Source organism: Salmo trutta, chromosome 26 (assembly GCF_901001165.1).
Source record: "Salmo trutta chromosome 26, fSalTru1.1, whole genome shotgun sequence".
Lineage (NCBI taxonomy): Eukaryota > Metazoa > Chordata > Actinopteri > Salmoniformes > Salmonidae > Salmo > Salmo trutta.
This window is the reverse complement of record NC_042982.1, coordinates 32,294,808-32,320,747: the sequence shown is the minus strand read 5'-3', so window position 1 is coordinate 32,320,747 and position 25,940 is coordinate 32,294,808. Positions and strand designations below refer to the sequence as shown.

The following is a 25,940-nucleotide window of genomic DNA, read 5'->3' as shown; positions in this document are numbered from 1 at the left end:
GTGTCCCAGTGGATGTGTGTGTGTGTGTCCCAGTGGATGTGTGTGTGTCCCAGTGGATGTGTGTGTGTGTGTGTCCGTCCCAGTGGAAATGTGTGTGTCCCAGTGGATGTGTGTGTGTGTGTGTCCCAGTGGATGTGTGTGTGTCCCAGTGGATGTGTGTGTGTGTGTGTGTGTGTGGGTGTGTGTGTGTTGTGTGTGTGTATGTGTGTGTGTGTGTGTGTGTGTGTGTGTGTGTGTGTGTGTGTGTGTGTGTGTGTGTGTGTCCCAGTGGAAATGTGTGTGTCCCAGTGGATGTGTGTGTGTGTGTCCCAGTGGATGTGTGTGTGTTTCCCCCAGTGGATGTGTGTGTGTTTCCCAGTGGATGTGTGCGTGTGTGTCCCAGTGGATGTGTGTGTGTGTGTCCCAGTGGATGTGTGTGTGTGTCCCAGTGGATGTGTGTGTGTGTCCCAGTGGATGTGTGTGTGTGTCCCAGTGGACGTTCCTGGTTCTCAGATGTGCTGCTGCTGTCTCTCTGAGGCTGTGTGTTTCATCCTGTCAGGGTTCTATATTGGGAGCTGCTGCTCTCGTCTACACACATCTGATCAGCCTGATGCTCCAACACACACACACACACACACACACACACACACACACACAAACACACACACACACACACACACCACGGTTCCTGTTAAAAATAGCTATTATTTTGAAGCACGCCTCCCATTCGCTGTTGAAGTGCATAGGCGTGTCACCCACCACTTTGCAATGTGGGCTGAGGGCAGTATGCATTTTGAAACCTGATACTTAATTGTTTGAAACCTGAACGTTTTCACTTCATATTATGAGGCATGTCTTACCTTGCTTCAAAGTAGCCTAGGCAAAATCCTACCATTAAAACATGGAGGCATATTAGCAACCCATTCTAGTTGTTGTATCTTTACATTCCTCCTCTTTCTAAGTTTCTAACAAATATGTTTATCTCTGTCACATATGGAACTGCTCGCATCAGGTGCTCTGTTTAGAATGTGTTTCCCCAGGTGCTCTGTTTAGAATGGTGTTTCCCCAGGTGCTCTGTTTAGAATGTGTTTTCCAGGTGCTCTGTTTAGAATGGTGTTTCCCCAGGTGCTCTGTTTAGAATGGTGTTTCCCCAGGTGCTCTGTTTAGAATGGTGTTTTCCAGGTGCTCTGTTTAGAATGTGTTTTCCAGGTGCTCTGTTTAGAATGGTGTTTCCCCAGGTGCTCTGTTTAGAATGGTGTTTTCCAGGTGCTCTGTTTAGAATGGTGTTTCCCCAGGTGCTGTTTAGAATGGTGTTTTCCAGGTGCTCTGTTTAGAATGGTGTTTTCCCAGGTGCTCTGTTTAGAATGGTGTTTCCCCAGGTGCTCTGTTTAGAATGGTGTTTCCCCAGGTGCTCAGTTTAGAATGGTGTTTCCCCAGGTGCTCTGTTTAGAATGGTGTTTCCCCAGGTGCTCTGTTTAGAATGGTGTTTCCCCAGGTGCTCTGTTTAGAATGGTGTTTTCCCAGGTGCTCTGTTTAGAATGATGTTTTCCCAGGTGCTCTGTTTAGAATGGTGTTTCCCCAGGTGCTCTGTTTAGAATGTGTTTCCTCAGGTGCTCTGTTTAGAATGGTGTTTTCCAGGTGCTCTGTTTAGAATGGCGTTTCCCCAGGTGCTCTGTTTAGAATGGTGTTTTCCCAGGTGCTCTGTTTAGAATGGTGTTTCCCCAGGTGCTCTGTTTAGAATGATGTTTTCCCAGGTGCTCTGTTTAGAATGGCGTTTCCCCAGGTGCTCTGTTTAGAATGGTGTTTTCCCAGGTGCTCTGTTTAGAATGGTGTTTTCCAGGTGCTCTGTTTAGAATGGTGTTTCCCCAGGTGCTCTGTTTAGAATGGCGTTTCCCCAGGTGCTCTGTTTAGAATGGCGTTTCCCCAGGTGCTCTGTTTAGAATGCCGTTTCCCCAGGTGCTCTGTTTAGAATGGTGTTTCCCAAGGTGCTCTGTTTAGAATGGCATTTCCCCAGGTGCTCTGTTTAGAATGGTGTTTCCCCAGGTGCTCTGTTTAGAATGGTGTTTTCCCGTTAATTGCGTTTTGGCAAATGTTTAAAAAATGTATTGTCTGCTTCATTACAGGAGTTGCATGTTCTGTTAAGATGCATTATCATAATGTAAATGTGATGTCTGTCATTCTGAGCACCGTGGGTGGATACCCTAATGGGTTACGCCCCCAATGTGTATGTTTCTGGTCAATGTAAATCTTCCCGGTCATGCTGTCCGGGACCACACACTGATCAGCTATGTGTGTGAATAAGCAGTTTCCCAGAATTACTCTCAGCAACATAAAAGACAGATGGACAGGACAGACAGACAGGAAAGAGCAGACACATTCATATTCACACAAATAATTCAATAGACACACACTTATAGATTCTCACAGATTAAAACATGTAATTAAAATTGAAGCAGAGACAAAAAACACCTCCCCCTCCCCCTGGTGCAGATGGGAGAAAACACACCCACTTCAAGGATACACAAGCCCCCTGCCAAAGACATGTCCTGCAGGGCCAGCCAACATCAGCAGAGCCCTATTTAACCAGATGAGACACCCAGACACTCACTAACCTGACACACCTCACACACTACTACACACACTGCATACAAACCCATCACCATTGATGGTGGTATTGATGGTGCAGAACAACTGTAGCTATCTATCTTGTAACTCAGTCTCTGTGCTCTCACACACATACACAAACATCCTCTCCCCCCACACTCTACACACACCATCTCCCCCTCCCCACTCACCGGTCCTGGTATTGATGGTGAAGAAGTTCTGTGGGTTCCCACTAGCTATCCTGTAGCTCAGTCTCTCTGCTCCCCCCGTGGCGTCCGGGTCCTGGGCTTGGATCTGAATAACCGACAGGTCCTTGGGGGAGTTCTCCATGACGACGGGGTGGTAGACAGGGTCAGAGGTCAGTGGGGCGTTGTCGTTGACGTCCTCTACCTGGATGTACACCTCCATGATGGCGAACTGGGGCACCACCCCGTGGTCTGTAGCGTACACCGTCAGCCAATAGGAGTCCTTGGTCTCGCGGTCCAGAGTGTCTGTGGTGTAGATGACACCTAGAGGGGTGGAGAGAGGGATAGATAAAAGTTAGGCCTAGGTCGTTTAACTTCAGTACTAACATCTAGTCAACGTTCACATCGGCTTCTACAGGGGCGGACAGAGGGGGGTGGAAGAACATTAGGTTGTTTCCATGTTTTTAATAAGTTCATAAATGCATAAAGAAAAAACTATTTTGGTTAAGCTAAACTGACAAATGTTTAACTCACAATCTCATAATATTTTAAATAAAAATACATGAAGTCAACGGTCACATAGAAAGAGCCAATAAAACAAGTGTGGTTGACCTCAAAATACTCCTTAGAAAACAGAGAATCATCTGGTCAACCATTTAACGTCTACATCAACATACATGAATCTGTGGTCAATATTTCCATATCTGGACCTCCTAAGAATAAAAGTGAAATGCTGTATACTTCATATACATACACCGTTAAGTGCCCAACACATAGTAAAAGCCCAAACAAAAGCCAAGCCAATGTTCTGGTCAATGTTCACACATCTCCAACAGCTCTGTGTGTATCAAGACCAGACTCAGCATGTTTAACATATGATCCATTTTCTACAGCCCAGGGATAGAGTGGTTCATTTAACCAAACCTGACGTCATTTCTGCACTTGCCCTTAACCATTCTGTTGAGTGTGTGTGTGTGTAAATAGCGTTCCATGGATGTGTGTTCATTAACTGGCAGACTTGACTTGGCTGCTCTCTAAGTGGCCGATTTCTCCCTTCAGTAAACAAACATCCATATTCAAACCCTGGCTGTGACATAAGTGATGCTGACTAGCCCACAGTACATTAGAGCTATGCACCCATTTAGAATGAATGCCACTCCAACCAAGCCCCCACTACTGAACACATCTTTAGCATCGAGCGCTCTGCTCCTCCATTAGATCTCATACATTACAACAGAGAGACTCATGAGATATTTACGATAAGAGTAGTTAGTTAAGCTTTCAGGCATACTTGAGATTGTAAGACACACCCTAACATGATGGCACCTATTAGTGTGTACTGTGTCCAACATGGAGAGTCATGAGGACGTTGTGTGATAAGATGTGGGAAGTGGACAACTGCTTTTACAACCAGAAATACTCTAATGGAACACACACACACACACACATACATATACACACACATCCACACACTCATCCTTAAAACCACTTAAATGCCCTTCAGTCTACTGTAAGCACTTCACACACATGCACGCACGCACGCACGCACGCACGCACGCACACACGCACACACACACACACACACACACACACACACACACACACACACACACACACACACACACACACACACACACACACACACGATAGAGGTGGTTGAGAGATTGCCAAGCGTGTGCAAAGCTGTCATCAAGGAAAAGGCTTGCTACTTTGAAGAATGTCAAATATAAAATATATTTTGATTTGTTGAATACTTTCTTGGTTACTACATGATTCCATATGTGTTATTCATAGTTATGATGTCTTCACTATTATTCTACAATGTAGAAAATAGTTTTAAAAAATAAAGAAAAACCCTTGAATGAGAAAATAGTAAAAATAAAGAAAACTCTCAAATGAGTAGGTGTGTCCAAATGTTTGACTGGTACTGTATCTAAATTATAATGAGTTATTATTCCCTCTTAAAGATTTGGGGGTTTATTACAACGTATGTCATTGCCCTTTACGAGCTCTGTTGCACAGCTGCGCCTAAACCATGCTTGAATCTATGGCTGTAACTGCCTTTGTAAAAACGATGCCACACAAGCAATTGAGGGGGTACAGAAATAAACATGGTAGCAATGGAAAACCCCCTCTCTTAAAAAAAGTTCAAAACTGCTTTAAAAAGTCTGCATTGACTACTTGTCTCTCACCCTACGGCTCTCGAAACTTGAATGTGCCTCGAGAGGAACATTTTCTTACATAAAACACACAACAACAAGCTGAATAGGTAAACTATTCTACTATGAAGTGGTCTGATTAAGTTTTAATATCAACATTATATAGCAAAAAAAGAGTAGCACAGGAAAGTTACATCCTGAGTGATAAAGTATAGGATTTAATTAACACCACTGTTTGAGTTGAGTGTCACGGTGGTGCGCATTAGAAACAATTTCATTCCCTTCATCTGAACATGGAAGGGCCAGCAACAATCATGCATGTCAGTTCAGTGCACACAGCGTAACCGATAAATCTCATATTTGAGAATACATGTATTTGGGAACATATTTGGTGGAACAGACATATCGCTCAGAGATGTACACTGACCTAAAAAAAACGACCTCTCTAGAATCCACATGAAGGAAATCTGTCACATTGACGGAGAACTTTAACCCCTGCATACTGACACACACACATACACACACAGAAACGCATTGGTTTGGCAAAGGAGATGATACCGTCGTAAATCACTGTGTTTTATGTTTTATGGGTACATAATCACGATAGGACAAAGGTTGACATCACCCAACCCTAACATATACACGCTGACACACACACAAAAACACACACGCACACACATACACTCACCCTCTGCAACTGTATCCTGGACTTACTGAAGGAACGACCTCAGGTGGTGAGGGTAGGCAACATCACCTCCGTCAAGCTGAAGCTTAACACAGGGGCCCCACAGGGGTGTGTGCTTAGTCCCCTCCTGTACTCCCTGTTCACCCATGACTGTGGGACACGCACGATTCCAACACCATTATCAAGTCCGCTGACGACTCGATGTGATAGGTATGAGCACCAGCGACGATGAGTCAGCCTACAGGGAGGAGATCAGTGACCTGGCTGTGTGGTGCCGGAGCAACAACCTCTCCCTCAACGTCAACAAGACCAAGGAGCTGATCGTGGACTACAGGAAAGGGGGGGGTTAGCACTCCCCATTCACGTCGACGGGGCGGCAGTGGAGCAGGTAGACAGCTCCAAGTTCCTCTGTGTCCACATCACTAAGGACTTAAAATGGTCCAAACACACAGGCACAGTCGTGAAGAAGACGCGACAGAGCCTCCATCCCCTCATGGGGTTGAAAAAGTTTGGCATGGCCCTCAAATCCTCAAAAGGTTTTACAGCTGTACCATTGAGAGCATATTGACTGACTGCATCACTGCTTGGTATGACAATAGCACCGCCCTCGATCGCATGGAGTTACAGAGGGTTGCGTGGACAGCCCAGAACATCACTGGGGATGAGCTCCCTGCCATCAAGGACATCTATATCAGGCGGCGTGGAAGGACGGCCCTGAAAATCGTCAAAGACGCCAACCACCCAAGCCATCGTCTATTTTCTCTGCTGCACACAGCAAGCGGTACTGGTACATCAAGTCTGACACCAACAGGCTCTTGAACAGCTTCTACCCTCAAGCAATACGACTGACAAATAGCTAACTAAATAGCTACATGGAGTATCTGAGTTAACCTTGTATTGGTATTGACCTTGTATTACATCTATGCACACTCACAGGCCCTACACACTCCCACACACTGTCCCTCCAACACTCACACAAACACTAACTCCATCATTTGTTCACTCACACATAATATGCACATACATTTATATTGACTCTACACACCTGCACACACACTCACATACACTCACATACACTCACATATATCCTGTTGCATAGTCACCTTACCCCTATACATACAGTCGTGGCCAAAGGTTTTGAGAATGACACAAATATACATTTTCACAAAGTCTGCTGCCTCAGTTTGTATGATGACAATTTGCATATACTCCAGAATGATATGAAGAGTGATCAGATGAATTGCAATTAATTGCAAAGTCCCTCTTTGCCATGCAAATGAACTGAATCCCCCCCAAAAATGTCCACTGCATTTCAGCCCTGCCACAAAAGGACCAGCTGACATCATGTCAGTGATTCTCTCGTTAACACAGGTGTGAGTGTTGACGAGGACAAGGCTGGAGATCACTCTGTCATGCTGATTGAGTTCGAATAACAGACTGGAAGCTTCAAAAGGAGGGTGGTGCTTGGAATCATTGTTCTTCCTCTGTCAATCATGGTTACCTGCAAGGAAACACGTGCCGTCATCATTGCTTTGCACAAAAAGGGCTTCACAGGCAAGGATATTGCTGCCAGGAAGATTGCACCTGAATCAACCATTTATCGGATCATCAAGAACTTCAAGGAGAGCGGTTCAATTGTTGTGAAGAAGGCTTCAGGGTGCCCAAGAAAGTCCAGCAAGTGCCAGGACCATCTCCTAAAGTTGATTCAGCTGCGGGATCGGGGCACCACCAGTACAGAGCTTGCTCAGGAATGGCAGCAGGCAGGTGTGAGTGCATCTGCACGCACAGTAAGGCGAAGACTTTTGGAGGATGGCCTGGTGTCAAGAAGGGCAGCAAAGAAGCCACTTCTCTCCAGGAAAAACATCAGGGACAGACTGATATTCTGCAAAAGGTACAGGGATTGGACTGCTGAGGACTGGGGTAAAGTCATTTTCTCTGATGAATCCCCTTTCCGATTGTTTGGGGCATCCGGAAAAAAGCTTGTCCGGAGAAGACAAGGTGAGCGCTACCATCAGTCCTGTGTCATGCAAAACAGTAAAGCATCCTGAGACCATTCATGTGTGGGGTTGCTTCTCAGCCAAGGGAGTGGGCTCACTCACAATTTTGCCTAAGAACACAGCCATGAATAAAAGAACAAAAGTGATAACTAAGTGGCTCGGGGAACAAAACATCGATATTTTGGGTCCATGGCCAGGAAACTCCCCAGACCTTAATCCCATTGAGAATTTGTGGTCAATCCTCAAGAGGCGGGTGGACAAACAAAAACCCACAAATTCTGACAAACTCCAAGCATTGATTATGCAAAAATGGGCTGCCATCAGTCAGGATGTGGCCCAGAAGTTAATTGACAGCATGCCAGGGCGGATTGCAGAGGTCTTGAAAAAGAAGGGTCAACACTGCAAATATTGACTCTTTGCATCAACTTCATGTAATTGTCAATAAAAGCCTTTGACAATTATGAAATGCTTGTAATTATACTTCAGTATTCCATAGTAACATCTGACAAAAAAATCAAAAGACACTGAAGCAGCAAACTTTGTGGAAATTAATATTTGTGTCATTCTCAAAACCTTTGGCCACGACTGTACAGTATCTACCTCCATCTCTCCAGTACCCTTGCACATGTAAATCTGGCATTGGAACATACTTTTTAAATATTTCCTGTATATAGTATGCTTACTTACTTACTTTATTGTGCATTTCATATTTCCTATTCTTATTTCTGGTGTGTGGTTTTCTGGTAATACATTGTTATTGAGTATTGCATTGTTGTGTTTTGAGTTTGCAGGAAAGGCATTTCACTGAAATGGTGAATGTGACATTAACACTTGAACCATGAGGACTTTTTACTGTTTACTGTAATGAAGATAAATACACCTCTACTCTACTGATGAAGACCCACGCACACACACACACACACACACACACACACACACACACCATTTTAAGGGTATCATGCCATTTATCATGAAGCAGAGAGAAAAAGAGGGAGCACTTACATATTAACACCACATGTATCTATTTATGCAATGATTAACCAGCTACAGCAGGCCCCACTTACAATCCTCACACACACACACACACACACACACACACACACACACACACACACACACACACACACACACACACACACACACACACACACACACACACACACACACACACACATAGCCATTCTGTTCGTATGTGTTTACATGGCCAAAGCAAGTGAAATAGATAAACAAAAGTGAAATTTTTTTTTTTTAAACATTACTCACAAAAGTTCCAAAAGAATAAAGACATTTGTCTATATGCAGTGTTGTAATGATGTGCAAATGATGTGCAACTAGTTAAAGTACAGAAGGGAAAATAAATAAACATAAATATAGGTTGTATTTACAATGGCGTTTGTTCTTCACTGGTTGACCTTTTCTTGTGGCAGCAGGTCACAAATCTTGCTGCTGTGATGGCACACTGTGGTATTTCACCGAATAGATATGGGAGTTTATCAAAATTGTATTTGTTTTCTAATTCTTTGTGGGTCTGTGTAATCTGAGGGAAATATGTCTCTAATATGGTCATACATTTGGCAGGAGGTTAGGAAGTGTAGCTCAGTTTCCACCTCATTTTGTGGGCAGTGTGCACATAGCCTGTCTTCTCTTGAGAGCCAGGTCTGCCTACAGCGACCTTTCTCAATAGCAAGGTTATGCTCACTAAGTCTGTACATAGTCAAAGCGTTCCTTAAGTTTGGGTCAGTTACAGTGGTCAGGTATTCTGCTACTGTGTACTCTCTGTTTAGGGCCAAATAGCATTCTAGTTTGCTCAGTTTTTTTGCAAATTCTTTTCAATGTGTCAAGCAATTATCTTTTTGTTTTGTAATGATTTGGTTGGGTCTAACTGTGTTGCTGTCTTGGGGCTGTGTGGGGTCTGTTTATGTTTGTGAACTCTCACTGTTGTCTCTGTCACTCTGTCTCTCTCACTCTGTCTCTCTCTGCAGTACAATTAGTGGTGAGGATGATGGAGGAGCGCTGCTTTTAATAGCCAAAGTCACCGCTTACACGCCTGCTTTTCAATTACAGCCTGGAATTAACCACAAATGTCACAGGATTCGATACATAAAACAGAGAGGGACAGATAGAGGGAGAGAGAGGGAGAGGGGGAGGAGACAGAGAGTTGAGAGAGCGCAAAGTGAGACAGCGAAGGGAGAGAGCAGCAATACCTGGACCTTGTCCCTACATCAGACGTTTGCCTGGGCGAGTATTATAATGTATAACCCACATCATTACAATAATCCCTGTGATTTTAAGTTAACAAAGTCTTAATTATCTGCTACATAATGCTCCATATAGCTCCCTGCTTCTGCCTCAGATCTCACTGTAGGCACAAATGTATATACACATGTATGTATGTATGTCTCTGTCTACAGTATATGTGCAGTGGACTCCTATAGACATTGTGCATACTCAATTTCTGTGCATTGCGTTTCCAAGTTAAAGCCATTGCATATATCACTGTAATCTACCTATGTAATGTATGTTGTTGTTGTTATATTCATCATATTCACTTAGGACACTTAATACAAGCCTATAGGGCAGAAAGAAATTCAGAGACAGACGTGGCGGTGAGCAGCATTGAAGTTAAATGATTCAACAATGTTCCAACATGGCTACAATTTAAAAGCAGCTGTGGGTTCTATGGCAACAGTGGTTCAGGTGTTACATGCACATATCCCTAAATGAGATGTTTTTCTATTTTATTCACCACCACCACCACAGGACTGAAAGCTATTGAGTACAGGCTAAGGGATAACATTGAGAAGGAGTGCTGGTGAGTGTTATAGGGGTCATGATGTTAGCTAGGGTCATAGTATTCAGTTCTGAGGAGGCTATTAGCGACAGCGAGCCCAAGAGTAACACTTTATCAGTTTATTATTAAGCCGTGCTCTTAAAGGGGTTATTACAGAGTCGGGCCCAGCTGCAATCCTTTAGCTATGAACAGGCAGAGTGGATTAGCATTAGCTGCACCTGAGACCTGATAACCCTGCAGGTACACACCCAGCAGGAGTTCCCCTTAAACCCTCTGCTCATTAGCCAGGCTAGCACGGTACCTAGCGATAAGCTTGCAGGGCACTAAACTAGAGACGTATTCGAAAACCCATACTAACAATTTTATTTTACCTTTATTTAACTTATTTAACTAAGAACAAATTCTTATTTTACAATGACGGCCTACCCTGGCCAAACCCTATCCTAACCCGGATGACGCTGGGCCAATGTGCGCTGCCCTATGGGACTCCCGATCACGGCCAGTTGTTATACAGCCCGGGATCGAACCAGGGTCTGTAGTGATGCTTCTAGCACTGAGATGAAGTGCCTTAGACCACTGCGCCACTCTGGAGTCCATAAAACATACTGTACACTAAACTCAGCAAAAAAACTGTGGTTATTTTCAGCAAACTTTAACATGTGTAAATATTTGTATGAACATAACAACATTTAACAACTAAGACATAAAGTGAACAAGTTCCACAGACATGTGACTAACATAAATGGAATAATGTGTCCCTGAACAAAGGGGGGGGGGGGGGGGTCAAAATCAAAAGTAACAGTCAGTATCTGGTGTGGCCACCAGCTGCATTAAGTACTGCAGTGCATCTCCTCCTCATGGACTGCAGCAGATTTGCCAGTACTTGCTATGAGATGTTACCCCACTCTTCTACCAAGGCACCTGCAAGGTGTGATGTTCAGATGTACCGATCCTGTGCAGGTGTTGTTACACGTGGTCTACCACTGCGAGGACGATCAGCTGTCAACCCTGTCTCCCTGTAGAGCCGGCTTAGGCGTCTCACAGTATGGACATTGCAATTTATTGCCCTGGCCACATCTGCAGTCCTCATGCCTCCTTGCAGCATGCCTAAGGCACATTCACGCAGATGAGCAGGGACCCTGGGCATCTTTCTTTTGGTGTTTTTCAGAGTCAGTAGAAAGGCCTCTTTAGTGTCCTAAGTTTTCATAACTGTGACCTTAATTGCCTACCATCTGTAAGCTGTTAGTGTCTTAACAACCGTTCCACAGGTGCATGTTCATTAATTGTTTATGGTTCATTCAACAAGCATGGGAAACAGTGTTTAAACCCTTTACAATGAAGATCTGTGAAGTTATTAGAATTTTTACGAATTATCTTTGAAAGATAGGGTCCTGAAAAAGGGACGTTTCTTTTTTGCTGAGTTTACATACTTCATGAGTATATACTACATACTATATACTAGTAGTTCATTTTAGTATACTGTAAACGACCGGTATCCTTTCAGTTGAGAGTACTAGCGCTTCGCCTATCTATCGAAAGTTGATGCTGTTGCTATGCAATTTCTTGCTAGCTTGTTATCATGACAAATTACTAGCTAGGGGAGTCATGTGGGACCGCCGTAAAAGACAAAGAGCTCCTAATACCCGCATGTAAATACTGAAAATCAACAGCATACACTTTCACTTTTGTCTTAATATGTTGACTTTGTGTACAGTTTAATATAAAGATCATTTACATTTTGAAACATCTTGGTAAAGTGGCGTTATTAGAATGTCGACACGCTAAAAACATCTTCAATCCTAACACGCGATATTCACAGAAGGCCACATTTACTAGCAAACAAACAGCAAGTCCTCCCAAATCCCCCCACCAGTTTTGTAATGTTAAAGCATCAGTCTGATGAGTTTGGCAGACTTATCTGCATTGAGGCTCTTATAAATGGGATTAAGGTAATGGTATTCAACATATATGCTCCCAACAAGGAGGACCCAGATTGTTTTCATGATGTCAACAATATACTGGGAAATATGGAGGGGCAGATAGACTTCAACCAAGTGATGGACAATATGATTGATAGAAGTACATTTACAGGTAAGTCCACGCCAAAGGATAGACTTGCAATACATATGCAAGAAGAACATATGGGCCTTACAGACATATGGAGATTAGTCCATCATGATAGAGAATGTACCTTTTTCTCCAAATGTCATTAAACACAATTCAGAATAGATTTTTTTCTTGATATCTCATTTCATGGTTAATAATGTGATTGGTTGCCAGATTGGGTCCATTGCCCTCACAGATCATGCTATAGTAGAGTCAACACCATGCTATTACAATATGAGATATATAGCCAATCACCAGCAGATGATCTTAGATCCTTTTTTGAGATCAACATAGGCCCCACTGAAAATGTTTCTACAGTATGGGAAACCTCTAAAGCATATATTAGAGGGGAAATAATAGCACATGCATCCAAAAAGAAGAGAGAAGAGGCTGAAGCAGTAAAAAGATTAGAAACTGAGATATGTGGCCTGGAAATGGATTTGACAAGACATTTCACAGACAGCATATTTCAAACTGCTTGCAAACTAAAATTCCAGTTGCACGAAATGTATATCAAAAAGGCAGAATATGCACTGTTTAGACTTAAAACCAGTTTTTATGAGGGAGGTGAGAAGACAGGTAGGCTCCTAGCAAGACAACTAAAAATGCAGAACACTTCCAATGTAATTCCAGCAATTAAGGAGGGCAATAAAGAGATAAACAGTGTGTTTCAACGGTTTTATGATAGAGATACTCCAGAATATGTGATTGTTTTGGCTATCAGCCTCCTTAACGTGGATTGTAAGATTCTTATTAAGACACTTGCGATACGCTTACAGAAAGCACTACCTAATATCATACATAGTGACCAAGTAGGGTTTATTAAGAACAGGACCTCAACTGAAAATATGAGGAGGCTCTTACATCTCGTGGTTAAACCACTCAAATATAGTTCCTACCGCTGCTGTCTCCTTAGATGCTGAGAAGGCATTTGACAGGGTAGAGTGGGCTTTTCTCTTACGAACCCTAGGAAAATGTGGTTTTGGACCTGACTTTTGTAAATGGATAGGGGTCCTCTATTCCAATTCCAAATTGAATTATTTCTATTTTTTTGTCTTTCTAGAGGCACAAGGCAGGGTTGCTCGCTCTCCCTTCTCCTGTTAACATATCTTTAGAGCCTCTTGCGACAATGATAAGAACAGATCCAGAAATTAAGGGTGTACATGGAGGAGGAAAAGAAAACAAGCTGCTTATGTATGCAGACAATATTATTCAGTCTGTACCAAGAGTACTTACTTGTATTGGATCATATTCTAGTTTGTCAGGCTACAAAATGAATTAGAATAAGTCTGAAGCAATGCCAATTAATGCCATATGTTACTCTGGAACCGTTACCCCATTTCATTTCAAATGGGTTCCTACTGGGATTAAATATTTCTGTATTAAGTTGAGCTCAAATTTGTTGGAAGTGATGGGACTACATTTTGAGCCACTACTAGTTAAGATTAAGACCAATTGAGAAAAATGGGAAAAGATAAAACATTCTTTATGGGTGTCACGTCCTGGCCAGTATAAGGGTTAATTGGTATTGTAGTTTGGTCAGGACGTGGCAGAGGGTATTTGTTTTATGTGGTTCAGGGTGGTGTTTTGGTAAAAGGGTGTTTGATTTAGTATTTCTGGGTTTTTGGTTTATGGTCTATGTTTGTGTATTTCTGTGTGTAGTCTAGTGGGTGTGTTTCTATGGTTGGTTAATTGGGATTGGGATTCTCAATTGAAGGCAGGTGTTTTCCCTTTTGCCTTTGATTGAGAGTCCCATATATGAGGGTGTGTTTGTCACTTGTGGGAGATTGTTCTGAGTTTAGCCTTGTGCCTTGCCAGACTGTCTGTCGTTCGTTTAGTTTTGTTGTTTTGGAGTGTTCGTTTTGATTTAATAAATGTTCAAAATGAACAACCGCATGCCTGCTGCGTTTTGGTCCTCCTTCACCGACGACAACCGTGACAATGGGGAAAGATCAACGTGATTAAAATGGTTATGGTTCAAATGTAATTATACCAGACCGGAATTTTAAACAATATGACAAATGAACTAAATACATTATGTGGAATAGGAAAAAAGCAGGATTAATATGAAGAAGATGTGCTCACCAAGGGATGTAGGAGGCTTGGCTTCACCAGATGTTACATTGTACAATAAAAAATGGCTAAATTGGCAAAGCATTGGGGCAAAAGGGATGCTGGCTTGGATTGGATAACAACAGAACGGAAACTATGTGTCATGCCCTGACCTGAGAGAGTCGTTTTTCTCTGTTTGGTTAGGTCAGGGTGTGACATGGGGTGGGCATTCTATGTGTTGTATGTCTATGTTGTTTTTTCTTTATTGGCCGAGTATGGTTTCCAATCAGAGGCAGCTGTCATTCGTTGTCTCTGATTGGGAATCATACTTAGGCAGCCCTTTTTCCCACAGTCAGTTGTGGGATCTTGTCTTTGTGTTGCATGTGTTTGCACGCATAGCTTTTCGTTCGTTGGATTGTTGATTGTTTTTTGCTGGTTCACATTTAAAATAAAATATGATGAACCCAACTCACGCTGCGCCTTGGTCTACCTTAACGACGGACGTTACACTATGTTACCCTTTCACCCCTGTTGATCCTCTGTCACATAGTCTTACAGGGGAGAGGTCTGTTGAAACTCCCAACCTCAAAAGAGTTGTGGAGAACAGTACACAAGATATGTGGAATTTCACATCTAAAACAAGGATACTCATCATTGTGGCACAATCCTAGACTACGGATAGGTAAGAAGTCTGTGTTCTGGAAACAGTGGCTAATGAAAAGAATTCATACTATAGGTGATCTGTACAATAAAGATGTTTTAATGTCATACTCAGATTTGGTTTAAAAAACATATGCCATGGGAGACATTTCTGGAAATATTTACAATTGAGAGAATGTTTGTTAACCGGCTATCAACAACATCCAAGAAAGAACCCAATAGCTGAGTATTTGGAATTATCCAAACATAAAGCATCCATTTTTTACTCAATATTTAGTCATCTGCAGAGTAAATACTATAAAAACCTCAGAACAATATGGCAAATTGACCTTTCGTGTGAAATGACCTGGTTGAAGAGCTTGTGCAGCTCAGGGAGGAACAAAAGGGAAGCCGGGGGGAAGCCGGGGGGAAACTTACTCAATAGAAGATACTACATAGGTTTTATTGGACCCCAACAAGGCTTCATCAAATGTGGCTGACCAGCAGTTCTCTGTGTTGGAAATGCTAAAAAGACACTGGGACATTTTTACACGTAATATGGGAATGTAGTGATGTTTTGAAATATCTGGTTAGGGTTAACAATTCCAGTTTCACCAAGAACATGTCTCTTAGGCGATAGAACAGAGCTACCTAAAGTAACAAATGAGGAAATCTGCACTGATTACTGTTGGTATCGTTACATCAGCTAGAGTAATCCTTAGAATTTAGAAGGGTCATGCCACTCCTACTCTGAAACCGTGGATAGAATTAATGTTGGAGGTAGCATCTTATGAACAAATCTTGCTAGGATCGCAAGGTAGAAACGACAATTCTAGAAGCTGGACGTGTTTTATTTGTCATGTTGTTTTTAAGACTGGGAGGTGATGACTTATGCTTGTGAACCCATTTAGTTCTGAATTCTAGCTTGTGAGATACTATTTGACTGTGTATATGTGCTTGATTACCAACAACAACGAGACAGCCTACAGGGAGGAGATGAGGGCACTCAGAGTGTGGTGTCAGGAAAACAACCTCTCACTCAACGTCAACAAAACAAAGGAGATGATCGTGGACTTCAGGAAACAGCAGAGGGAGCAGCCCCCTATCCACATGGACGGGACAGTACTGGAGAGGGTGGAGAGTTTTAAGTTCCTCGGCGTACACATCACGGACAAACTGAAATGGTCCACCCACACAGACAGTGTGGTGAAGGTGCAACAGCGCCTCTTCAACCTAAGCAGGCTGAAGAAATTTTGCTTGTCACCCAAAATCCTGACAAACTTTTACAGATGCATAATCGAGAGCATCCTGTTGGGCTGGTTCTCAGCCTGGTACGGAAACTGCACCACCCTCAACTGCAAGGATCTCCAGAGGATGGTGTGGTCCGGACAACGCATCATCGGGAGCAAACTACCTGCCCTCCATGACACCTACAGCACCCGATGTCACAGGAAGACCAAAAAGATCATCAAGGACATCAACCAACCAAGCCACTGCCTATTCACACCGCTACCATCCAGAAGGCGAGGTCAGTACAGGTGCAGCAAAGCTGGGACCAAGAGACTGAAAAACAGAAAGGCTGCTGCCTACATTGAGACCCAATCACTGGCCACTTTAATAAATGGATCACTAGTCACTTTAAACAATGCCACTAATAATGTTTACATATCTTACATTACTCATATCACATGTATATACTGTATTTTATACCATCTATTGCACCTTGCCTATGCCGCTCAGCCATCGCTCATCCATATACTTATATGTACATATTCTCATTCACCCCTTTAGATTTGTGTGTATTAGATAGTTGTTGGGGAATTATTAGATTACTTGTTAGATATTACTGCACTGTTGGAACTAGAAGCACAAGCATTTCACTACACTGGCAATAACATCTGCTAACCAGGTGTATGTGACCAATAACATTTGATTTGATTTGATGTTGGAGGATATGTCTGGAGCTCAAGCTCAATGTTTTTATGCTGGACAATGTTTTATTTGTATTTTTTGTTAATTTGTTAGTTTGTTTGTTTGGGAAAAAAATAAACGTAAAAAAATATATATATATATTACTAGCTAGACATCTTACGACTTTATTAACAGCACACACAATTACTATACCACATAACTAAGCTAAGACTGATGTGAATAATCAAGTTAATAAATGTTGGGAAGTTAGTAAGATAGCATATAGTTAATATACTGGCAAGTTCGATGTATTACCAGCCAACTAATGTTAGGCAGTCAGCTAACATACCGATACCAGCAACTGCTTTATTGATATGCTATGCGGTTTGAAAGGATAGCCTAGCTAACAAATTGTCAGCCAACATAATGTGGAACGTAACTTATTTGAAAAGTCATGACTTTATTACATTTCTCAACCTTTTCTTAACATTTGTAATAATTTGGTAAAGCAATGAATTTGTATCCGCTCTCGTCTGATTTATTTTCTGCCATTATCTTAAAATCTGAAAATGTTATGAAGCCACGCCAATTTCTTGAAGAATTGCATTATTTGAAATCAGAAATAGCTTATTTACATAAGTATTCAGACCCTTTGCTATGAGACTCGAAATTGAGCTCAGGTGCATCCTGTTTCCATTGATCATCCTTGAGATGTTTCTACAACTTGATTGGAGTCCATCTGTGGTAAATTCAATTGATTGGACATGATTCGGAAAGACACACACGTTTTGACAGTGCATGTCGAGGCACAGATCTGGGGAAGGGTGCCAAAAAAATGTCTGCAGCATTGAAGGTCCCCAAGAACACAGTGGCCTCGATCATTTTCAAATGGAAGAAGTTTGGAACCACCAAGACTCTTCCTAGAGCTGGCCACCCGGCCAAAATGAACAATCGCGGGAGAAAGGTCTTGGTCAGGGAGGTGACCAAGAACCCGATGGTCACTCTGACCGAGCTCCAACAAAGTACTGCTTCAACAAAGTACTGAGTAAAGGGTCTGAATACTTTGCAAAAATGTCTAAAAACCTGTTTTACTTTGTCATCATATGTGTAGATTGATGAGGGGGAAAACAATATAATCAATTTTAGAATAAGGCTGTAATGTAACAAAATGTTGAAAAAGTCAAGGGGTCTGAATACTTTCCGAATGCACTGTATGTTATTTTGGGGGGAAATTATTATTATTTTGCGTAAAAACAACACTCCAGACCACACTTGAAAGTCTAAAACTAGATAGGAAGTAAGTAAAAATTATAATATAACTACATATTTTTTAATAACTGCCCTTTTTCTGGCAAATTGATGTTGACGAACAAATCAGTCCTCAAAAAATCTGTGCAGCCCTCCGTTGAATTTCGAAATCAATAAAAATTTGCCCACCTGTGCCTTAGAGTCTAGGCTTTTGGAGTTCGACTACAGACAGTGGCTAGCGTTGACACTAAAGTAGAGTGAGGTTATTAGGCTAGATTAGACTAAAAGCTAGCAAGTGCAATCAGGCAGTATAAAGATAAGATAAACAACAAACTGAGAAAAAGTGTCTAGATTTTCTAAGAGACCACCAGGGCTGGCATGTGCACTTTGTGAAGTGCCAGCGATGCCAAACGAAGAGCCATGTTAGCGTGTGCGCTAGTGCGTTGTGAAACTAGGCTAAATGGGGAAGTGCTGTTTCAAACCTCATTTTCCACAATGTTCTGAGACAAGGGTGGCTGTGAATTGACCAAATTACCACAGGAGCCAGCACCACACAAAAACACACATTGAAGAGGAAGAAATGTGTAGGCCTGTACTTGCCCATGTAACATAGACAGAACATTCCCTCTTATGTGTACCAAGGAATTATGTGGTGGCGGTATAGTCAAACATTACACTTACTTAATACTGTTTTTGATTTAGAATTCACGGCATGTGTAAACAATCATGAGTAAAAATCTAAGAGTTGTGGAGGTCAGGCAGAGTGCAGATATTTTCATTGCCACATCAGTCTGCAGAACTAGAGCCCAAGAAAAAGAGGGAGAGAAGAAGGGGTGGGAGGGGTGACTAATGTCATAACCCTCTTGTTTTCCAAGATGTGACACGATATCACCTCATAATCTCTTCAGGCACAGAAAAAGGAAAGAGAAAGAGATAGAGAGAGAGGAGGGGAGAGAGAGAGAGGGTGAGGTGGAGGGGAAGCAAACAGCTAAGAGAGAATGTGGGGGGCACAAATAGAGAGAGAGAGAAAGTGAGAGAAGGTGAGAGAAGGTGAGAGAAAGAGAGAGAGAGAGAGAGAGAGAGAGAGAGAGAGAGAGAGAGAGAGAGAGAGAGAGAGAGAGAGAGAGAGGGAGAGGGGGAGAGTACGGGGAAGAGTACAAGTGTAGAGGTACATGGGATGCCATTGCTATTTGAGCTCTGACTTTGGGAGAAAATATACAGTACGAGTCAAAAGTTTGGAAAAACCTACTATTCAAGGGTTTTTCTTAATTTTTTTAAACTATTTTCTACATTGTAGAATAATAGTGAAGACATCAAAACTATGAAATAACACATATGGAATCATGTAGTAACCAAAAAAGTGTTAAACCAATCAAAATATATTTTAAATTTGTTGCAAAATTTGAGAGAATGCCAAGAGTGTGCAAAGCTGTCATCAAGGCAAAAGGGTGGCTACCTTGAAGAATAGTCAAACATTACAATCTGGTCACACTCCGTTTCCCGTCACATTGTGACACTCCCGTCAGAAAAGAGTTGTGTCTATGACTCATGTCTTCACACATAGAGGTCATAAGGGGAGAGCACATCCCTACAGTTACATCCCTACCTCTCTTTGAGGGTGACCTCACTGTCTCTTTCTTCCATCCATCCCTCTCTCTCTCCTTTAAGCTTATTTATCCCCACGATTCCTTCCTTTGTCTCCGGCTGAAGGGGCCTCATTTTTGTCAGATGAGAGAGATTGGGACGGGGGGATGGAAGGACGGAGGAAAGGGGAGTACGTAGAGCTGGGAGCATCAGAGAGTGACTGACTGTGTGAAAGGAAGGGAAGCAGCCCAGGAACTACTGGACTGTGGCTGTAATTGATTTAGGGTCCATTTTTTTTTTATCTACAGCAGCGCTCTGCTCTGAGTCCTAATGGTTAATCTAATACGAGGAGACGCAGATGAGAGCTCCAACTGATCCCTCTTCACCACCACCATGGAGGAGGGAATACCGGTGGTGTAAAGTACTTAACCTATTTAATCCCATCAGTCACAATAGTGACCGTAAAAAAACCTTTCCAGTTATAAGGCTCTAAATATTTTACTGAATGATACATCAATGCATTTCCAGCAAATATTGAAATAATAAAGGGCCTCAATGAAATATGTGCAGTGTCACATGTTTAGTGTAAATTGTCACAAGACCAGAGCTGTTTACATCCTGTTTGCACCATGAGAGAGACGATGGCTGCATCAAAGCTCCCAAACAAAAGGTTGGTAAAGTATGTTACATTAAGATAGGACAAATATTTTTGGAACACATCATCTTTAAGGTGTCTAGTATTGATATACGCATTTGTAATTACTCAACTTTGTTCAGTGTGGTCATAGAATGAGTAAACATGTTGACGGCAACAATAGTGACCGGCGGCATAACAGTGCATCTAGGTATACACATACTGATACACACACATAGTTCTTGTTCTACCTAACTTTCTACTCTGTTCTTTCTTTTAGTTTCACTTTGAGTCAAGTTCTGGATATGTTGGATCTAGGTGACTGCTCAGAGGAGGCGTGCAACATTGCAGTTATCCCTCAGAGATTGTGATAGCGATGGGTCAGATATGGACTATGAGGGGGAGACAGGCCATTTGCCAGCCAGGCTGTTGAATGTATATGCTGAACCTATGCAAACAGATCATGACAGGAACAACGTTATCAGTGATGATGACCTACCCCTCACCACCCCACACTCCCCTCCCTGAGACTGGGTTGGGTCATGGACCCGGTGTCGTTCTTGGTGTTGCAGAGCAATCGCAGGTGCCTCAAGGTTGCAAGTTTCTTCATGACAACCTCTTCACTTCGCTTGCACTCCTCAATGAAATGACAAAAAGAGGATCTGGAACGATGAGGCAGAATCGTCTGTTTGATGTCCCATTCAAGCCACAGAAGGACTTCATGAAGTTACCCCGGGGAACCTCTGAGGTTCTGACCCAAGGAGACAAGTTGCTGGACCATTAGAAAGACAATAACATTGTCACAGTGGCACAAACATGTAGGAGAAATACAGTGAGACCTCTGTCAAGAGATGGAACAAGGAGCAATGTGCCTTTTGACAAAGTTCCACAACCAAAATGCATCAACCGATACAATGAGCCCATGGGTGGTGTTGAACTTCCCAACCTACAGGTTTCGAGATTCCATATCTCCATGAGGTCTAAGAAGTGGTGGTGGCCCATCTTTGCATGGTCTCTCAACAGTGCACTCGTAAACAGCCATTTATTTTACAGAGATGTTATGGGAGGGACCATCAACCTGCTCACCTTCTCATGAATAGTGCCACAGTCTCTTATGCAAAAGTTTGGCACAAAACCACCGAGCCACAGAAGGAGAACTCTACTGGCTGCTACTGTTGAAGATCAGGCAAGATATGACAAAGCTTCTCACTGGCCAATCAACACGATGCATCGCTTCCAGAGATGTCGTCATTGTGACAAACGCATTACCTACGCATGTGAGAAATGCAAAGCGCCACTGCACAATGAGTGCTTCAGGATATACCATGGACAGTAGAAAAGGAAAAAAGGAGATAAGATAAAAAGCCAATAAAATAAAATTTGAAAAGTCACTAAAGGGTGAGGAGAAGCAGTACAACGGACTCTAGGAAGACAAGAAAAGTTGATGAAAAAGGGAGAAAGACGATCAATTGATTCAAGACATACTGTATGACAGTAGGTCTGACTGATCCTAGTTCAAAATAGTGATGCACAAACTAATCGTGCACTTGGTTCTGAAGCCTACCGCTATAATGTGTGTGTGTGTGTGTATATTTTATTTTTTATTTACTTGGTTCAGTGTAGGCCTCTACTTGAAAGCATATTCTACAGGCTACCTCTATCCTAAATGTTACCTTTATGTTCATTGTGAATGAATCACACCACTACTATACAGTTGTTAGTGAATGTTGCACTAAAATGTCCCAATGACAATGTTACAATGAATATTGCACTAAAGTACAAGTTCAACTGTTACAATAAAGTTACAATATTAATGTTTCAATACATGTTGCACTAAAGTAACAATGTTACAATGTATGTTAGAATAAAGTAACAATGTTCAAATACGTTGATGGTTGTTGTTTAGTTTTTGCTCTCAGTATTCATATCGGTGTTGTAGAAGGGTTTTTGATATGTAAAATAGTCACACTAGAATGTGATGGGGCATTCTAGTAGCAATGCTGGGGACTGCAAGTGACAGACAGTTTTAAATGTGTTAATAACTGGGTTGGGTTATACAAGAATTTTCATGACTGCATAGGAAAAATATGTTAATTCAGTATACATCACATTATCCCACCAGTCACAATTGTGACCGACCATAAAACACACTTTCTCACCTACTTTTCCATGAAAATGTAAAAAAATTACGATTGATTATTTCAAAGGCTTACTAATGACACAAGATTTGGGTATTTTCATGTCTGGGAAAAATGTGGGATTAAGTAGGTTAATAAAAAAATACTTGAAAGTACTACTTAAGTACTTTTGGGGGGTATCTGTACTTTACTATTTATATTTTTGACAACTTTTACTAACTACATTCCTAAAGAAAATATTGCACTTTTTGCTTCATACATTTTCAATGACACCCAAAGTACTAGTTACATTTTGAATGCTTAGCAGGGCAGGAAAATTGTTCAATTCACACATTTATCAAGAGAACATCCCTGGTCACCCACTGCCTGTGATTTGGCAGTCTCATTAAATACAAATTATTTGTTTGTAAAATATGTCTGAGTGTTGGAGTGTACCCCTGGCTATCCGTAAATTTAAAAAACAAGAAAATGGTGCCGTCTGGCCTGCTTAAAATAAGGAATTTTACTTTTACTTTTGATACTTAAGTATATTTAAAACCAAATATTTTTAGACTTTTACTCAAGTAGTATTTTACTCGAATTTCACTTTTACTTGAGTCATTATCTTTTAAGGTACACCATATATACAAAAGTATGTGGACATCCTTTCAAATTAGTGCATTCGGCTATTTTAGCCACACCCGTTGCTGACAGGTGTATAAAATCGAGCACACAGCCATGCAATCTCCATAGACATACAGTCATGGCCAAAAGTTTTGAGAATGACACAAATATTAATTTCCACAAAGTTTGCTGCTTCAGTGTCTTTTGATTTTTTTGTCAGATGTTACTATGAAATACTGAAGTATAATTACAAGCATTTCATAAGTGTCAAAGGCTTTTATTGACAATTACATGAAGTTGATGCAAAGAGTCAATATTTGCAGTGTTGACCCTTCTTTTTCAAGACCTCTGCATTCCACCCTGGCATGCTGTCAATTAACTTCTGGGCCACATCCTGACTGATGGCAGCCCATTCTTGCATAATCAATGCTTGGAGTTTGTCAGAATTTGTGGGTTTTTGTTTGTCCACCCGCCTCTTGAGGATTGACCACAAATTCTCAATGGGATTAAGGTCTGGGGAGTTTCCTGGCCATGGACACAAAATATCGATGTTTTGTTCCCCGAGCCACTTAGTTATTACTTTTGCCTTATGGCAAGGTGCTCCATCATGCTGGAAAAGGCATTGTTCGTCACCAAACTGTTCCTGGATGGTTGGGAGAAGTTGCTCTCAGAGGATGTGTTGGTACCATTCTTTATTCATGGCTTTGTTCTTAGGCAAAATTGTGAGTGAGCCCACTCCCTTGGCTGAGAAGCAACTCCACACATGAATGGTCTCAGGATGCTTTACTGTTGGCATGACACAGAACTGATGGTAGCGCTCACCTTGTCTTCTCCGGACAAGCTTTTTTCAGGATGCCCCAAACAATCGGAAAGGGGATTCGTCAGAGAAAATGACTTTACCCCAGCCCTCAGCAGTCCGATCCCTGTACCTTTTGCAGAATATCAGTCTGTCCCTGATGTTTTTCCTGGAGAGAAGTGGCTTCTTTGCTGCCCTTCTTGACACCAGGCCATCCTCCAAAAGTCTTCGCCTTACTGTGCGTGCAGATGCACTCACACCTGCCGGCTGCCATTCCTGAGCAAGCTCTGTACTGGTGGTGCCCCGATCCCGCAGCTGAATCAACTTTAGGAGATGGTCCTGGCGCTTGCTGGACTTTCTTGGGCACCCTGAAGCCTTCTTCACAACAATTGAACCGCTCTCCTTGAAGTTCTTGATGATCCGATAAATGGTTGATTCAGGTGCAATCTTCCTGGCAGCAATATCCTTGCCTGTGAAGCCCTTTTTGTGCAAAGCAATGATGACGGCACGTGTTTCCTTGCAGGTAACCATGATTGACAGAGGAAGAACAATGATTTCAAGCACCACCCTCCTTTTGAAGCTTCCAGTCTGCTATTCGAACTCAATCAGCATGACAGCGTGATCTCCAGCCTTGTCCTCGACAACACTCACACCTGTGTTAACGAGAGAATCACTGACATGATGGCATCTGGTCCTATTGTGGCAGGGTTGAAATGCTGTGGACATGTTTTTTGGGGATTCAGTTCATTTGCATGGCAAAGAGGGACTTTGCAATTAATTGCAATTCATCTGATTTCTCTTCATAACATTCTGGAGTATTTGCAAATTGCCATCATACAAACTGAGGCAGCAGACTTTGTGAAAATAAATATTTGTGTCATTCTCAAAACTTTTGACTACGACTGTACATTGGCAATTGAATGGCCTTACTGAAGAGTTAAGTGACTTTCAACGTGGCAACGTCATAAGATGCCACCTTTCCAACAAGTCAGTTCGTAAAATTTCCAGGGTTCGCACAGACAGTGGCAAGTCAATTTGAAATAGTTCATATTATGCAATTGTTTATAGTCACCACCAGATGGCAGTATATCGCCATAACCTCATGAAAACAAATCTAACTTAGAATTCATCACTACCTTACATGTTCTACTCAAAAATACGTTGTTTTACTATTTATTTACTACATACATGAGTGGTAAGTCAGTACTGATTATGTTGTCATTTAAGTAGTGATGAGCAGAGTTTAGGAACATGCCTACTGGTGAACACACGTACTATTCGCATTTCAACACAATTCCAGCTTAATGACAGTGTTTTTATTGGTCATTTGGGAATCTAGTACTTAATAGCTACAAACAATACTGTTGTTTCTGACTGACAGCTTTAGTGTTGCCGGTCGGGAGAAGCGCGAGTGGGATGTAGGAAGAAAACGGCACTTGAACGGCCAGCAGAACGGCAGGAGCACGGCTGCCGCTTGATAAAGCGGAATATCGTGGGCGACCTGTGAATGAGTCGCTGTGCAAAAAAGCTCTGGAGGTTACTGAAGGGAAAAAGTCACATAATGTAGAACTGGTGCCAGCACGGGATGCAGCGCTGTGTCTTCCCCCTTCATAATGTAGAACTGGTGCCAGCGCAGGATGCAGCTCTGTGTCTTCCTCCTTCATAATGTAGAACTGGTGCCAGCGCAGGATGCAGCTCTGTGTCTTCCTCCTTCATAATGTAGAACTGGTGCCAGCGCAGGATGCAGCTCTGTATCTTACTCCTTCATAATGTAGAACTGGTGCCAGCGCAGGATGCAGCGCTGTGTCTTCCCCCTTCATAATGTAGAA

General features: G+C 42.2%; 1 protein-coding gene across 6 annotated transcripts in view; it reads right to left on the bottom strand.

Annotated features, from left to right (window-relative positions):
• The window catches only part of LOC115163664 (protocadherin Fat 3), a 325,153-nt gene that overhangs the window by 134,496 nt on the left and 164,717 nt on the right, over nucleotides 1-25,940 (bottom strand). For all 6 annotated transcript variants that reach the window (XM_029715717.1, XM_029715715.1, XM_029715718.1 and 3 more), the window contains one exon: nucleotides 2,775-3,092. In XM_029715717.1, coding sequence (XP_029571577.1) covers nucleotides 2,775-3,092 — 318 coding nt within the window. The remainder of the gene's footprint in view (nucleotides 1-2,774; nucleotides 3,093-25,940) is intronic.